General features: G+C 31.6%; 1 protein-coding gene across 2 annotated transcripts in view; it reads right to left on the bottom strand.

Annotated features, from left to right (window-relative positions):
• Window positions 1-19276, bottom strand: part of LOC111004172 (tyrosine kinase receptor Cad96Ca) — a 43863-nt gene that overhangs the window by 4643 nt on the left and 19944 nt on the right. The window contains exons 2-8 of one of the 2 annotated variants that reach the window (XM_045628917.1): window positions 18483-18650; window positions 8347-8582; window positions 7556-8035; window positions 7280-7387; window positions 4712-4850; window positions 3255-3406; window positions 860-1042 (exon numbers count right to left, since the gene is read on the bottom strand). In XM_045628917.1, coding sequence (XP_045484873.1) covers window positions 860-1042; window positions 3255-3406; window positions 4712-4850; window positions 7280-7387; window positions 7556-8035; window positions 8347-8582; window positions 18483-18522 — 1338 coding nt within the window. In that variant the 5' untranslated portion in view covers window positions 18523-18650. The remainder of the gene's footprint in view (window positions 1-859; window positions 1043-3254; window positions 3407-4711; window positions 4851-7279; window positions 7388-7555; window positions 8036-8346; window positions 8583-18482; window positions 18651-19276) is intronic. The other variant, XM_045628918.1, reaches the window with a different exon arrangement.

Here is a 19276-nt window from a genome sequence, read left to right as displayed (position 1 = left end):
GATAAGCGTAGACTAATGCTATCCATTTGTCATAACAAAAAGGGTTTAATTGATTGAGAACAAAGTTTCCTTCGTATATTTTTGTAATGTAAAAATAATTTGTGTAAATAATTATGTTAAATTACAATAGAGCTAAAAGTATATAAAATAAAATATTTTATAATTATAATATAAAGTTTATATTATAATTAAAAATTAATTGTAATTTTTACAAAAAAAATAAAACAATTGACTTATGACAATCTCTTTTTAAAATATTTCCACAGATAAGCGTAGACTAATGGTATCCATTTGTCATAACAAAAAAGGGTGTAATTGATTTAGAACAGAAAATGAATTGAATTGAATTTTTTTCTGTCGTATTCCACTATATAAATAAAAATTAATTAATTTTTCCAAAAAAATTAAAAAAATGACAGTCTCTTTTTTTAAATATTTCCACAGATAAGCGTAGATTAATGCTACCAATATATCATAATGAAAAGGGTGTAATTGATTTAGAACAAAAAATTTATTGAGTTTAATTTTTTTCTCTCGTTGTATATTTCTGTATTGTTAAATTAATTTTTTGTGAGTAATTATGTAAATGCATTACAACAGAGCTGAAAGTATGTAAAAAGAATCGCAAAATGTCTCTAAGCACAATAAAAAATCTTAAACAGAACAATTTTTTTTGTAATTTGGATGTTATTGTGGTAAGGCGTACATTTTCTTTGCCCAGAAAAAAGTTCAATATGTTGGTATGTAGCTGCTTAAGGTATCCTTAGCAATAGCTGGATAAACTTTACGAAAAGTTGTATGTTTAATAAATCTAGTATAATAAATCTATAAATATATTGTCTTTACAGGCTTTACTTACTCCTTTAGAACTAAGAAAGTCCATTCCGCGAGCCACTTGGAACGCAAAATGTGTTAAATCACGTGATGTGAGGAACCGGCTCCCTCCATGAGTATTTCCGTAGTGACGTTCAGCTCTCGAGTCCCTTAAGAACTGCTGTAGCTTACCCAAGCTGACGAATTCCATAATCACTAGCGTAGGTTCCTAAATATAAACAAGAAAGTGTTTTACACATTTTACAATAAATAATAAAATAAAATACTATATAATATACTCAGTTTGATTTGTAGTTTTAATGATTTTAATTGTTCTATCAAAACACAAGGCGTAAAAGGCAGTTAGAATATATATTTACACAGTTTGAATGTTTTATATAAAATTTTGTAATAAATATTTTACGATTAAAAATTTATTTATTTCCCACATAATCTTAACAGTTGCTACTAATATGATAGTACTATACCTACATCGATAATTCTACAATTAAAAGTACCTAAATATATCTAAAAATATTTTTATTTATGACTAGATCGTACAACTAATAATGCAACAAACTGCTCTAGCAAACTCAACCACAAACAAATAGGTCTAGCTCGACAGAAATCTATTTATTAGATGTTAGAAGCAGCTCGCTAACTATGTTGGAGTGTACGTGGGGTACAGTCTAAAGCTGTGACTTTCGCCTCAGATTCTGGGAACCAGTAGACCCAGTCTCTCCATTACATCCACATTATGCACTCGACCCATAAGTATCCTAAATAAGCCAGCCATAAAACCAGCTCTCTTCTAAAGCGTAGCTAGTCCATAACCCACCATACCCAGGACAAAGAGGATCGAGTAGAGGTGCTCCAAAGCTTTATATAAGGCGCAAAATACAGGAATGAAATGGCGTCAAATATCTCCAGACTTTATTTAATTTAGTTTTAGTAAACATGAGATGTCGGTACTTGTTTTAATTAGATATATGCAGACATCGCTTGATGTAGGAAAAAGGGTATTCAGATATTGGTATTTGGGCTATAAAGTCCTGTGGAATCTACCTTTTTATAAAACTTTTGTAATATATGTATCAAACATAATGTATGCTATGTTATTTTGCTTAATATTTGTTTGGTTTATTTGAAAGTATTACTTCGGTGGCTTATGAAAGGTCAGAGAAATTCATTTTCAATCATAAAGTGATTTCCGTGTTCGGTTAGGTAATTATGAGGAAATGTTCTATCAAGATATTGAATATTCTTTAATTAGTAAGACGAGACTTGATAAAAATATTGATATATTCTAATGAATAATATTATGTTTATGTAAAAATCAAGGTCTAGGTCTGGGCTTCTGATTTCAGTATATGTTTCGTTATCATTTATTTTTTATAACATGCAAGTGGTGTCTAAGATATTCCTCGCGATGTTATCCTTCCATGAAATTAAATTAATGGCCATAAAGATCTGAAGTTTAAGTTACGCTACACAACAAAACAAAACTTCTTTGGTTTTTTGATGAATTATTTAATTTATTTTGTAAGTTTTGGGTCTATGTATATACGAACGAGATACCCATCAAAAAATTTGTATGTGCCTTCGGAAATTTCAATTAAATACATGAAATATGGCTTGACCAAACAGTTATACATTAAATGACGTACTGATTGCGGTATGTATTTTAATATTGACCAAAATCTGCCTATAATTTGTGATTTTAGTTTGGCAATTATGTGTAATATATGAAACTTCCACTTTAAATATGTATCCATATTTCTCTTATGTTTTATTAGTTATTTCAACGTCTTTGAACTTTTACCTTGAAAGATAGGAATGAGATGAGGTTTTATTATTTGAAAATATAATTATGAAAGCTTTACGTTATCACTGCATCATAAAATCTGTTTATTTGTTTAATGTATACTACATTACTGCATGCATGTGATGGCTTTCAAGTATAATTTATATTTATTAATTGTTAAATAATATTTACAAGATATACTAACTTACATATTAATACAATAACTAACCTTAAAATGTAATAACTTAAATATATGATTAAAAGGAGTCCCTTTAGGTTCCGAAGATACTGGCAGCGTTCCCCCTTTAAATAGCTAGACTAATTCTTTGTCCGAGGTAGCTGCCAGCTCGGTTTTCTGTGATGTCGACTAATATTTTTGATATTTCCCTAAAAAGCCTTATAGACCCCACGGACCAAGGGTCTCGACACTGACTGGGACAAAATCAAAATATAATGTGTGTTTCACATTACAAGTATAATTGAAATGTGAAACACGACACTCTACCATCCTTTATGTAAAGTTTCTTATTTCTGACATAGTAGAAGCAATGAACAGTTTCTTAAACCTTAATTCAAGCAGTCTGTGAAAGTTTATTCAAGTGAAATAATTTGTCGAAGTTAATTAAAAAGCTCCAACCTTTTCTGTGCAACATCCAATAAGTCTCACAACGTTTGGATGCGTCCCCAACGACTTCATGACAGCTAATTCCTGTAACAAGTCTGTTTTTTCCTTCTCCGAGGCGTTGCCTTTCAATGTTTTTACAGCTACTGTTTGTTCGCCTTTCTTTCCTGGAAATTAAATTAGTAGAATAGTTATATTGTTTATATATATAATTATTGCATACGATTTGTAAGATTTCAAATAATCCATTTTTACATTTCAATGTGATAAATATGTTGACAAGAAATGCTATTTAATAAATATTCATTTCCCGATGATCCCAAATCGAAAACCGAAACAGTTTTATACACATAAATACATAGAAATTTACTTTAAAACAAGTTAAAAGTTTAATAAAATAAAGTTCAAGATTCGTCGTGATTGGTGAATGATTATCCGAGGTAAGATTTTCATAATATGTATTGAAAAAATAAACTAATTAACTTAAAATCCAAATCAGAATGAACTAAACAAATAATATATTTACTTCAATATACACACGGGTAGCAGAGTGGCTTAAAAGATTTCATTTTATAAATGGAGCTTTCGGTCAGTAGAGAAACATACGAAGCGACTAAGCCAACGCTACGATCCCTAAAAGCTATATATAAATTATTTGTTTTAACTTTACAAGCAAAGTCTACAAACTGTATCAATATTTCTTGTTTACTTTTGTGTTATTAACTGTACTGTTTACTTGAAACAGTTTTTGAAAACATTTCATAACAATTCCAGTTCTCGTTCAAGAATTTTGCACAAAGGCACGATGTTCTGTAAGAGACGACATCAGATGGAAAAATTAAATTGTTATGCATTTACGTATTCTCTCTTTATATATGAAAATATACTTTTCACAAACAATATATTTTCACTCATTTGTGGTAATCGTTATGTTGCAGCTTCAAACTGAGAGACTTAATACATCACACATATGGTCATACTATTTTGGCGTTAGAGAAGGTATGCGATATAATATTGGAAGTAATAAACCAACACCCAAGATGGGGTGAGGTAACTAAACCCTCTAATGGAATCCGGGAGGTCCATTTGTGGCGGCAACGAGCTAGTATGTCCAACTTGTCAGCAGTCAAAGAAAACTTAGTACCTAATGTACAATCTGACATCGACTGACAAAGTCTCTTTTCACGCGCTGGCAGTATAAAAAGAATTGGCGCTACAACCTTTTAAGGTCTGACCCTCATATCTCTGTATTTATTCCATGATCATGTGATCAGCCTTGTCTTCCTGAGACACGCCGTTGACTTTTTGGGTGTAAGGCAAGCCGGGGTCCTCCCGTTTCCTTCATCGTTTGAGCGAATCTTACAGGCGCATATATTGCGCATATAGCATTGCTGTCCAAGAATTGTCTATTACTTATAGTATATAAAGTACCATACATTTCTAGTAAATATAGTGAGTTTACGAATCCTTACCATCAATATCAACAGCCTGTGCTCGCCATACTTGACCGAAAGCCCCTTCGCCGACAATATTAAAGATCTTCAGATGGTGACGAGGAAACTCCCACTCATCTATGGGATCTTCTTTGCTTATTGTAGTCTCTTCTGAAATCTGAAATGAATAGTTTTTGTTTTAATAGATACTAAAATATACAAACATAAGGCTAAGTTGGTTATGGCCGATAAGAAATATTTTATAAGACTGTTAAAAAAATGAAATTGTGATTTATATGAAGAAATATACTTTCCCGTATACGTTCCCCTGTTTCATACAGAAGTAGTTAAGTTTTTTTTATTAATTGTAAACATTTACATATATTACAATAAAGCTTAAACGCAAATTTATTACATTAATATATAACATGATGTTTCGAGTGCTTTTGAGCTTTCGTGGGCTGCGGTTGGCTTCTACATGAAGTTGGCAGATAACTATTTAATATTATGATTGGTATATATCAAAATTATAAAAGAACAAGTATTATATACCAGTAGTATTAAGTATAGTATAAACTAAATCAAATCTTATGAACGAAATACAGGTCATAATTTACGAATTGTTATCGCTATAATTGCTTTTTTATAGATCAAGGGGCAAACGGGCAGGAGGATCGCCTGATGGTAAGTGATACCGCCCCGCCCATGGACACTCTCAACCATAGGGCTCATAAGTGCTTTGCCAGCGTTATAAGAATTGGTCCGCTCTATTCTAGACGGGCCCTAAGTCGAATTTGTTCGGAAATACTGTAGTTGGCAGCTGGTTCCACATAGTGGAATTATTAATCAAGAATAAAGTCCGACTCATGGAAACCTACTTGGATGTAAATGATGTAATAGATCATTTTATACGCTTTTATAAGCCGTTATATATTTATAGTTTTATAATCATATAAGAGAGTCGTTGCACGATGTGGATTATTATAACATGATAATAACCTTGCCTTTAGCATCTAACGCATGTTGTCTTTACTATTCGTTTACTATGATTTCTTTCAAGAAATTTAGAGATTGCGCAGACTAACAAGTTAAAATTATCATTATTGCGAAACTGCATAAACGCAGATTTTAATTCATTGTTTTCATCTCAGTTTCTAATTAATTTCCAGCGCACATCAACTTTTTCCCGACTGTCACAAAATTATGTTTTAAGTTTTACGGTATTTTACGACATTAAATAACTAAAATCATTTTTGAATAACGTCATAACATTAATAAGCTTTTTTAACATCTGTAGACTATGTTATACCAAATTAATGTTAAATTAAAGTTAAATTATTTGGTCTACAAAACATTGGTTTTTTATAAGTCCAGTATCTTCATATGTTTGTAGAACTTATTTATTCATAAGTCATTTACATTTTAAGATTAGTTTAGCTAGTGTATTAATACATGAAAACAGAAAAAATATTTTCTTAACAATTACTATTTGTTTATACGAGTAATTATGTTAAGACCGATTATCAGCCGATGACTCGATCAACTATGAATTTTGGATTTTGCATACATACATACATACTTGGCAATAAGTTTTGACTCTGAATCTTACTCCAAAATTTGTAGTGACGTGATTGTTTGTTATAACTTATGCTATAGATATGGTAGTTGCTGACTTTCTATATGAAAAACCCTTTTCCCGGTCGGCTTTATTATATTTTAGTTGAGATGATATTATGTTAAATACGAAGTATATATGGCTGGTCAATGTTGCTAGCTTTATATAAAATAAGTTTTATTTCATAAAAGGAAAGAAAGTGAATATAAACAAAATGAAATATAATTCTACCAACAATTTAAATCACAGTATGTTTAAATTCGTTCGTTAAACGAACTTTTAAGCTAATAGTTTTAAATCAAAAGCTTTAAAGTTAAATATGATTAAAACTTTGAATTCACATGCTAATGAGTGGCTTCGTTGAGAGGAGACTTTTATTTTTTTAATTATTTAGGAAACAAAAGTTAGTCACATATTGAATTATTAACAGTTTCGATCGCACATAAGTTTCGAACTGTAAAAGTTGTGTTTCTGAAATTGAAATATATATAAATATAGCGCTTTCCGTAAATACCTACGAATTTTTAAATTGTTTTGTATTTCCTCTATTCTATAAAGTGTTAAATGTCTGCAACACGAGCACAGATGAAAAATTGTATGAAGTCGAGCCTTTTTTTGTAGTCAACAAAATATTTAGTATTTTATATTTTGGACAGCGTAGGAAAATATATTTTAAATATTTTTTTTATTATAGACATTAAATAACTAACGTTGTAATTACCACTTAAGTTTATTTTTTATTATTATTTATTTCAATAAAATTATTCCTATAGTCAATCGGTTACAGGCATTCGACATTACAAACTGAATGTTTAGTTTTCGTAAGACGTAACTGACGACCAGGATATTGCAATTGAACTATTGGGTATTCCTACTGGGGCTTTCAACTCGATAAGGCCGCTTAGATTCTTTATTATGGCGTGCCAATATATTCATTAACCATTACTGAGAGATATTTGAAAACGACAATGATTCAGTTAGAGAAGCCTGACCTGCAAATGACCTGTGTCCCAAGATTTGTACTGATTGGAATAAGCACGTGGGCGATCCCACAAGTTGCCAGACGAATCTTGCAGAACAATCCCACTTGAGTCTTTGCTCTGTGGACAACGGATTTAAAATAAATGAAGATAAAGCTCATAAAAATTCTTGGGACTTTAGCTACGATCTTTGTGGTATTTTGTATTATATAATTTAGATTTCATTTATAAGCTTTTCATTGAGTCTTGTTAGTTGCATGTTAGTGTAATTAATAGAATAACACATACCATATCATCCTTCGTACTTTTCTTTCCTTTTACATGCCTCTTTTTCCAGACAAATATTATAACACCAGCTACGATCGCTATTAAAGCACCAATTGCAACTAATGGTATGACAGTTAACGGCACTTCATTACTCGGCCGTGTTTCCTCATTTGTATTATTTTTCATTTGTTTAATGCCAACTTTGTTTGTTTCTTGTAGCGGAACATCTGCAGGTGGTTTAGGTGGACTTAAAGTTGTAATGACTGTTGTTTCAGGTACTTTTTCTGTTCCTTCTGTTGCTTTGGTGGTGCTTTGAGGTGGTAAAGGAAAATTTGGTTGTAGCGTCATAGCAGTATTGTAATTTGAAATGGCGAAAGCTGGTGGACTTGGTACTTTTGGTCGGGCACCTGATGCGTCTGTGACGGTTGCAAATACTTCTGTTCTTTGCGGGAGTGACACGCCATCATCGGCCGTTACCCAGAGAGAGTATGATTTACTTTCCTGAAATATTTTAAATCAATTGTAAATCATGTTCTTCTTTTATGTGCATATATGAAAAAGCTTTGACCAGAAGGTTTTGGAGAGGCCTACGTCTCAGAGGCAGCGAGAAAAATATACATAAAAACTATATTTTTTAATAAATTACGTATTTTTAACACATGCATAGAAATGAAGGAGAACTATATATATCAAATCACGTAAAAGGAATGAATAAAAATTATTGCAATTTGAAACAACAAGTAGTTTAACCAAATTTTTCAACATAACAAAACATTAAAAAAAATTTCGTTGATTCAGTAAATATTAATTACCTTATCCGCAAGCGTGTCATTAACAAAAACAACGCCTGTATGAGGGTCAATCGCAAAAGGTGTTGGAGGTCCACCGGTCTCCAAGCCGAAGGTCACGTTCTGCTTCCCGGTCCGTTCCCTCGTGACCCGGGTCACTATTGACCCGATCGGGTCAGAGGACATCACATACCAATTGCGGGCGACTTGCGTGATCGCAGGCAAATTGAATCCCGGGGGGAGTTGCAGATCTGACGAGGCTGGAATAAAAAAGGTAAAAGTAATTGTAAAAAAACTATTTTATTTTATGTTACAGAAGGCAGGCAGAAGGCATGGACACTCGCACTGCCAGAAGGCAGTAGTTAAATATTAGAACTGTAGATGGCAATTCTGTCGTGTGTTAACAGTGTGAATATAGATATACAAATACATGGAGTGATCATATACATCATGATCATGTATTGGGGCTTTAAATAATTAATTTACAAAGAAATTTCACTTCTGACATGTGTACTTTGTACGCACGCACTTTTGTTTTCAAACAAATGTTTTTTTATGCCCAATTGTGTCGTGTGTTAACAGTGTGAATATAGATATACAAATACATGGAGTGATCATATACTGGTACATGATCATCTATTGGGGCTTATAATAATTGATTTACAGAGAAGTTTCACTTCTGACATGTGTACTTTGTACGCACGTACTTTTGTTTTCAAACAAATGTTAATTATGGACAATAGTGTACCCAGTTTGTAATAAAACGTGTCATTTCTCGCGTAATATTAACAGTTTACTAAGAATCTGTTAGAAGCAATTAGTCACCGCTATCTTCGTTGTTACTTGGCGAAACACCGGAAGTTGTGGGCACTGAGCAAACCTTCTTGAATTACTTACAAAGTTATCTCATCTACCCCAAACATTCTGTAAATGCTATGTGTTGCATATCCATATAATTTAATAATAATAGCCTACTGTTAAACACGTTTCTATTTCAATCTACTTTTAGGTATCTGTGTGCCCTTTATTCCGAATAATATTTAAAATCATAATCTATTACATTATTAAATTGCTGTGATTTGTATAAATGTAACCATAGTAGTATTTAATGGTATGATGGCCTTATATGGTAACTGAATTAAAACATTTGTTTCCGAAACTAATCGTAAAGTAACATGTGAAGTTACTTAGGCTCTCAAATCAGAATAAACTTTAATTAAAATTTACAACCCAAAGTTTTAGACCGTTTCAAACAACCACCGTGTTCAGAAATAGTTAACGAAATTGTGGAACAAATTCTAGATCCTTTGTCGGTCCGCAGTATTTTAAATCTCATCAGACAACGACCTTTCACAAGGTTCAATCTAGTTCACATAATATGTATAGATGTAAAACTAATCTATCTTCGACGAGGCATAAATAGAACAGTGTTGGCCCAGACTTTCGATTTTCAGTCATTTATAAGTCGTAACCCACAAAAATATTATGTAAAACAGTATTGTGAACCGTCACTATTAAATTATAATAATATCTACAGAGTATCTATCTGTACATAGGTACAAATCAGTTATATATGTAGTTTGTATTCATTAATCTTCAACAGACGATCCCCTTTAAAATAAAACTTGTTTCCGCGCTTTAGAAACGATGATCTTGTCGTGCGACACTAAACCTGAGTTCGTGCGTTCGAATCACACATTGTGCGTACACCAAAGGATTTACGATGTATGATATTTTCTTTCGATGCGGAATCAACATCGGCACAGTAAGGAAAACATAATCTGCGCCATGCATTTGGCTCGTGCCTCTCCAATACTGCAAATCGGCGTTTGGCTCGTCATACTTCTTATTGATTCTCATTCATGGCCAAGCTGTTCTACGCTGGCCACTCCCGTCCATTCTCTGATATTGCGGAGCCACGACTTCCTCCTTGTGGCAGCGCGCCATTTTCCCTTAAAGGTCGAGTCGGCCCATCATTATGACTTGAAGAAGTCGGTACCGTTTGTGTCGAAGCATGTCCCGTGTAAGTAACTTATATTCTTCTATTTATTGGTCAAAGTGAGTTCTCGGGATCGTTTGCCGCGCCGAAGAAGTTCTTCGTTCGTGACTCTATAGACCCAGCTTATCAATATATATAAAGAAATATCATGAAACAGAAATCACAAACTAATACTTTTGATCTTGTAATAGTTTCTGGTTTTAGAGTAGTACTTTCATTAAACTTTATTGTCGAATTTATAAGATAAACTAGCTATGCCCACGAACGTCGTTTTGTCTTAATAATATGTTTTTATATAGCCTTTTTTCCAATTTACCCTTCATAAAACCCTTCTTCATAGTTCAAGGAATAAATAAGAATTGCTTGAATTGGTCCCGCCATGATTCAATTCAGATACAAAAAAATTTAGGGTTGAATGTATTTTGTAGCCTGTATCATAAAATTTCGCGTTTTTTTACCAAAAAATAAAAAATAAAAAAATCTCCATTTCAGAGGAGTTTAATTACAATACTGTAACACGAGATTTTTATACATTACATTGATTAAAAAATCGCATTTCTGTCATAGCACAAGTTTAATTAACAACTTGTTTGAAATACAAAGTATTTAAGTATACCAAATTACTTAAGTCAATTAAATAATGAACCCAAGCATAAACAATTAAATAATTGTATATATACTTGAAATCTTTGATAATTAGACTTTATACTACATCCACGACTTCATACGGTTTACTTACATACTATACGAATTTATCATGACAAAATTATTTAAATGTTCCCATGGTTATAATGATATAAATTTATATAATGGCCCAGTAAACTAAAACAAGCGGTGATGTTCCCTTGTTTGTTCTTTGAGTATTTCGTCTGTTATCCAAATTAATTTGGTCATTAGGCACATAGTCGTAATTATAAGTACCTAGCTGTTTAATCATTTAAAAGGCTCATCTACGCATTAGTAAAATATTAATTTTATAACAGAACATTCATAAAAATAAATGTTTTATATTAAGTAAGTATTTACATGTTCTATCTAATACATAATTTTTGTAAGTTTATTTGATTATTTTAAACTTCGTAACGTTAAAAGTAAGGAAAAAATCAATAAAACAATAAAAAAGCATAAGAAAATTAAAAAAAAACACATGATTGAGCAATATAGGATATAAAATATGATAAAGTGGTGATTACGTAGAAGACTTTTAAGAGACTAGAGAGAGGTAGCCAATATGTCGGCAATACTACATGATGGAATTTCTTCATTCATTGATCACAGGAAGTTAGAAGGACCTAATAATAAATATGAGATAGGAGAAGGAGAGAGAGAAGAACGCTCTCCGTTACATTTGTAAAGGAAAAAAGTACGTTAACAGAAAATAAGCGTAATAAAAATTTATCTAGTTCTATAAAATTTGATAGAATTCCAGCAATTTGGCAATAAAAACAAAGTATCTTCCAGGGATATTAACTACAACGTAATTGACTGAATTATCTCAGGAAGACGTTAATCGTAACGTAATATCGTTTAATAATAATTTAAAATAAATAAAATAAAATAAAAAATTAAATAAAAAATTTCCATCTTCATGGAATCAAAAACAGAGCTTGTGATGCGGCTGAAAAAGCTAAAGACAAATAAAGGCAAATACAGGGGTCTAGGCTCTGAATATGATTTTGTCCCATTCGGTGTCGAGACCCTTGGTCCGTGGGGTCCTAGCGCATTAAAGCTTTTTAGGGAATTATCAAAAAGGTTAGTCGACATTACAGGAGTCCGAAGATCTGGCAGCTACCTCGCACAAAGAATTAGTCTAGCTATTCAAAGGGGGAACGCTGCCAGTATCTTCGGAACCTTGCCTAAAGGGACTCATTTTAATAATATTTTTTAATTATTAAATTTTAAGGTTAGTTACTTATTATGTATATTTTTATGTATTATGTTATTTGTTGTGAATAAATAATAATTTTACATGTAAGTAATTAGGTATATATCGTTTAATAATATGTCTTGTTTAAATTTCTTGATACTTTACAAGGGCGAATAATATAACAATGTTCTATGATGACAATTAAAAGTCACTGAACTGCAATGCATTGAATTACATATTCGGTTTGTTGAATAAAATTAATTGGAAAATTTTAATTAAGTAACATTTCGTAGAGTATTTTTTCATTACAAAACATAAATGTAATTTAAAAACTCTGTATCTGTCATTTTTATTATAGACAAGGCAGGGGTCACCTGATGTTAAATGGTGACTCTCATACTGTCAAAAAACGCGCAAGTGTGTTGCCGGACTTTTAAGAAAGCTCTCTCAATTACAGATAGAAGAGTTTATATATTTTAGTATTTTCAATGCAGGTGATCAGTTTCATGTACTTCTTACCGTCTTTTCACGGGCAAGGTTAGTATAACAGTGCAATTTTGCTAGTCAGAATGCAGAGTAGGTGTTATAAACGCATTCTTAACCACTAACATGGTTTGCCCGAAAATTTACAAATTCGCCAACCCACGTTAAATTAAAAATTTCAATGTCCAATATATGTGATTTTTATATAGATAATAATTATATTTTCCCTAAATTTGTAACTAATAAACCTATCTCTTAATACGCGCCGTTAGTTAGATAATCGACCTGTCTGGTGACTTTTTACGAAATAACTTAACAATCCAACGGCATATTTAAAAAGTAATTCCTTTAACTAAAACAAAGTAAAGTTGTCCCTAAAGATAACGGTAACAGAGGAAATGAAATTGTCCTAAAAATATCAATATAAGGAGGACTTAAATCGTTTTTATATTCGCCTACAATTACTCGAACCACTGGCTTAGATTTTCTTAACCGGTACGGCAAAATATCTAGTTATTCTAGACTTCAGTGCTACGAAATACCAGGTTAGTATGAGATGAAAACAATTTGCAAAACTGTAACAAGTTTAACAAGATGCATGCTTAACTCGTTAATACAGCGTGGCGTGGTGAAAGTCACTTTCACTTGTTACAACATAACTTATCACTTATATATTCCTATCATGTGCTGTAATATTTTTATGTATTAATAGTTATGATCCACCAGGCACAAAAGCTTTAAAAGCGTTAAAGACAATGAAAGCTTTTAAATATGAAAATAATTATACAGCTTTGAAGCTTTTTAACATGAGTAACCTAGCGACCATATTGTATCAATACAACTGTAACACAGACAATATAGAAAATTAACTAAATACGACTATTTACTTAATATATATATATAAGATTAGTAATAAAATATTAGTATATACATAACAATTAGTTAACAACTAGAGAATCGAGTTCGAGCGAAAGAGTATACTCAAATAATAGATATAACTATAGTTACGTCATGGTCTCACAAAGAGCCAATATGAGACTTTGGCGCCCACCATTAAATATTCTGTTTAGCTTGCCATTCGCTTTTTACAGATGACGTGTACCAAAAGCCTGCGGAACATCGATAAATTCCTTAACCCGATCACCTTGAACATCCGCCATACGCTGTATGCGTTTTATTCAAACACGCAACTTTAAATTATATTGCTATATAAAACAAGTGAACTGTGAACTAGACTGGGTCTTTGGATTATAAAATATCAAGGTTAATTTAAATACAACAAAATATCGACATAAATCGTTATAGGCATTTAACTAGAATTATAACTATACGTACCAAATGAATATACAACCAAATAGGGAATCGCTGAGGTGTAATTAACATATTTAGTTTCCGACATTCCTCTGTGATTTAATAATGAAACTTCATCGTTTAATAATTTGAGATTTGACCGCTCGGCTGGAGCCCGAAATAGATAACAATTAGTTATAATTTGCTACGACCAGGAAACATAATTGTATTAAAGCCTTATTTAACTATTATGAGTCAAAACTTGTAGCTAATACAAAACAATGCTATACTTATAGAAAAAAGACTAAGGCGATTTAAATCAGAACCACCATTCCTTATCACACCTATACAATGGGAAAGAGATGGCAAGCAACAGGTGCATGTGTGTATGACCTTGTAAAGAGTAGGTAAGCTGGGTCAGGCTTCAGAAATGACTTAGAGATACTCTTCAAGAGGAAAATGTAAAATTGAACTCTATGGCAAGTACTATAAAAGTTATATTTGAAAATGGAAAAAATATTCTGTGCGAGCTGGTTTGTTGTTAGGATTCGTTTGTACCAGGGCAATAGAATTGCGTAGGAAGTTCGTAACGGACTTTTCAAGAGTAAAATAAATGTTTTTAAGGTATGCATAACATTTTCTATGGGTTTTAACAAAGTACTCTCTCCACTTTGATAAAAATATGACTGTCATCGTAAGTAAACAGCAACAGTTACATTAAAAAGTACAAGTATAAGATAAGAAACTTTTGTGACGTATTGAAGTATAGTGTTTATTAACAGTACCTGGATGACCGAGCTTTGCTCTGTATATTTTTTATAAATTGTGTTTTTTGGAAATTATATTTAAGTACGAATTACATACTACTTAAGAAAATGATGAGATATGAATATAATTATCAAATAAAGATTAAAAATTATATTCATATTTAAGTTTTTATTTGACTGACATCTTTAAACGAGCAATTCTATCCTAGCTAGATCGATTTATCGTCCCCAAAACCCCCGTATACTAAATTTCATGAAAATCGTTGAAGCCGATTCCGAGATTCCAATTACATATAAATAGTGATTCCAATGATATATATATACAAGCATTGCTCTTTTAAAGATATAAGATTATACTTAAATACGTCACAAAATTAACTTCCGCCTGAGTTTGTACTGTTATGACAAGTGAAAAGTTTGTATGATTTAAATTTAAATATACTATCTGAATTTGCGGTTTTCGTATTAAATTGGCTGGGTTCAATGATCTTATCTCACAAAATTTAACTTAAATGTGATAAGCAGTGCAATTGTAGTTCGGATTTGCTACTATAAACAACTTGTATGCAAAAGAGGTTTTAAAAAATAAATTGAAATTAATTCTTGCTCGCAACATATAGTCTTCTTTCTACGATCTACAAAAGTGTATTTTATTCTAAAGGCGAGTTAGATTTTATTTAACAAATATATACATCATGAAATAATAATTTCGATACATACAATATAGAAGTGGTACAAAGTCATCCTAAAATAATCAAAAATTCGATTTTCGAGGATTAATTAAAACGATGGAATTAATGTTTGAGCAAACATTAATCTCGACGCGATGAAGAAGCCGAAATCAATTTTCTCTACTCTAAAATTCCACTTTAATGTTCGTAAATCGTTAGAGAGATTTTAACAAAAGTTTCAGTAAAAATAGTTAAGCTCTTGATGATATTTTCACGTAATTATTCTAATGTTTAATGAATGATTTACTACTAAATAAAAGTACTATAGCTAATAAGTAATAATTTACAAACCGACATGTCTTAGACCCAAAAAGTCGACGACGTGTGTCAGGCACTGGAGGCTGATCACCTACGTGCCTATTAAATTAAAAAAAAAATGATCATGAAATAGACTCAGAAATCTAAGGCCAGGACCTAAAGAGGTTGTAGCGCCACTGTTTCTGTTTTTAGTTAGTAGGAAATCTAAAGTAATAAATGTGCTCCGCGTAATTATGATTGGTCAAAGAAAGATCGTATCGCGTGTCTGTAGTTAGCTAGGTTGCTATCGTAAACGAATAGTTTTAATGTAGTCTGTATAACAATAGTATAGTTTATTTCTATATACCTTAATATTTTTTTTAATGCATTTAAAATAAATACTGTATATATTTTAAATGTATTTAAATTATATACAGTACTAGTGGATCCGACAGACGTTGTCCTGTCTATACGTCTTTAATTTGAAAATTTCAAACTTTTTTTAATAAGCTAAAACATTCTGGACCATTTTGATGAAAATTATTATTCAAATGATATGACAATATCTAACGATCCAGCACATGGTCTACAATAACACAATGATAACAAAACTTTTCTTTAATTTGATCGCAGCGCTAACTAACTGTCGGGACAGACTAAAATTAAAATTCGAATATTATTTAAAATTTGACAGTGCGATGGTAGCGCCGTCTGTCGGATCCAATGTAAAACATTCCAAAATCAACAACTACTAATTAATTAAAAAAAACATTGTCCAGCGGACAAAATTGTGAATCTAAACCATTCTCGAATCTCCACGAACACACACAAAAAATTTCTTTATTTTTCGTAGATTGTTCTTTTGTTGCACTTATGCGTGTCCGTTTGCCAGGTGGCAAAGGCCTCCAATCTTCTCCATTCTGGCCTTTTTATGGCCACTCTAACTTAAAAAAAAAATACTTTACTAACCTCACTAAAATTTGTTTTAGTTGTACTAACAAACTTAATGGATCTTTGTAATTTTAAGTAATGCTATACGCGTTTAAACCTTTGGCGTTTTGAAGTCAATAAGAAATGAAAGTTCGCGGCAAACTCTGCTATAATTTATTGTATCATTATAATTTACCCGCCGTTGCAATAAAATTTATTTTCCGATGAGTTAATCTTGACAACCAAATGAAAATTAGGTAACTTTTTTAAGCTCTGCCGGAATTGCAGTAAGATTACAGTATTAAAACAGCTTTTTGTTGTACTTGGAGTTGTATAATCTAAACGTCAATAAAATGTATACAATATATACAAGTCAAAAACGTCCTTTAATGTCTTCGTTAAAATGGCTTTCAATAATGTCAAACCTACTTAATATAGAAGAGTATTTTTTGTGAAGAAAAAAAAGTCGTGTATTATGCCTGACCTTCAGATTTCTGTTCTGCTTAGTGAGCATATGTTTTTTTTTTAAAAGGTAAGTAGGTGATCAGTCTTCTGTGCCTGACACACGACTACAGCAAGAAGGTTTCTTAACGGTGTTTTACTTCAACTACAAGGGAATTTTAGCGCGCATAGGCGGTCCATTGGTGGCTAGCCAGGAATCGAACCTACGACTACTCAGGGATAAAAGACGAACCCTAAACCACTAGTTGTAGCAGTTGCACTAAATTGTACAACGTTCATTTACTTAATTATGGTGAAGTTTAGAAAAATTTGAATTTTATATTTTTTAAACATTTATTTAATAGTAAATTAGGGATTGATTAAGGATAAAAAAAATGATGCTAACAGCGTAGGAGATATTAGATATTAATATATGTTCCCAAATATTGAGCCAAATCCATTTGTAAATTTCCTAAAAAACTCATTACATAGCAATGTTGACAAAAACGATGATTACCGGACCTTCGGTCTTTTAATTACTTTATATTGTATGCCCAGTATTTCGAATAAATGTGACTGATATCTTGTCTTAAAATCAAATAATTTTCCAATTCACCGTTAGTTCTATCACATCTATATTTTTTGTGGTAATGACTAGCGACAGAGTTATTTACGGAATGGACCTATTGGCAATTGCAATTATAATCTCACACATTCTTAGTGCCCTAGTATTCTATGATACTGAACATCGTGCAACATAATGCACATATTCAATTCAATGGGAGAATACGACTCAAAACTTTTTACGTATCAACAGGCTAACGTCTCTTTCGCACACTATCTATTGTACCAGCTAGAAGGAGACGTAAATAGGGATAATAGAAAAGGTGTCTATGTGTGCTCATGTGAACGTTCGGACATGTCTGGAACTCTGGACGTGTGCTACATATTATATGAGAAAGCTAGGCTAGATAGACCTGTTGCCGCCTCCTTATATCCTAGTGTTTTCTAAGAACATCTAATGCTCTGAGGAATTCTAACACAATCATTATGTGTATCTCATTGGAAAGAATTATTAAGAATTAATTATTTATTATCTATGAATCGAAGTATAACCTAAATTACATATACAACAAAAAATATATAAAAATTATAAACGTACAGATAGTTAAAATTTATCTAGGTTTTATTAATTAAACATAAAAATATTGTACTTAATTATTTTAAATTAATGAAAGATATGTAACATAGTAGGATTAGTCATAGTACTTACATATTTATTTTCAACCGAAAATTTATAGATAATCATTTATTTTTTATTTTAATCAAAATAAAAAATGATTTGTTTGTTTGCCACATTAACCCTTCACCTTACCATCTGAAGTACCAGGATCGCATGAACACGAAGTACTTACCCAGACACAAACATCCCGTAAGGATCCAAGCGGCCAACATTGTACTAGTTACTGGTGAGGTAAACGCACTCTTCGCCGCTTCATTGGTTTCACACACGATAACCACATCACACACACATAAATGTTTTGTCTCACTTCACAATTATCTTACTACTGTTTCCCCGATATCTGCAACAAAAGACGAAGTATATATGATAAGCAAAATCATAATTAATTAATAAGAAATAAAATGTAGACGCCAAAACGCAAATAATTATTGGCAGACAATATTTATACATATACCATTACCATATACAATATTGGCAGACAGAATTTATTTGAGAAAACTGGGTCAAATTTATATTAAACCTATTTACTGTGCTTTTTAAATATGTATATAAAATCATCAAAATTGGCTAATTCAGCAGACTGGGAAAACCTACTGATTGTTTATGTTTTTAGTTTAACGTCATCGCTTGTAAACTAAATATCTATATTCACAACGTTAACTAAATAAATTGCGGTAAAAGCCTGTTATTTTGTAAGATTGCGATCCCGACTTTTACATTAAGTTTTTGTAGCCAATTTCAATTTAGTAATATATAAATATAGCGCTGCCGTCGGAAAGCTACCGCTTGACTTAGGGCCAGTTTTTTGATCCGTAGTTAACTTAACTATTGGTTAAATATCGTAACTATTAGTTAAAAATCAGCAAAATACATTTTTGATCCGTGGTTAGAGTAACTAATGGTCAAATATCTAACCATTAGTAAAAATGTTAATTAGTCAGTATAGGATGGTTAAACAAGATCGCC

The sequence above is a fragment of the Pieris rapae genome, chromosome 7 (genome assembly GCF_905147795.1).
Source record: "Pieris rapae chromosome 7, ilPieRapa1.1, whole genome shotgun sequence".
NCBI classification, from domain to species: domain Eukaryota; kingdom Metazoa; phylum Arthropoda; class Insecta; order Lepidoptera; family Pieridae; genus Pieris; species Pieris rapae.
The sequence above is the reverse complement of the archived record's forward strand: the minus strand, read 5'-3'. Positions and strand labels throughout refer to the sequence as shown.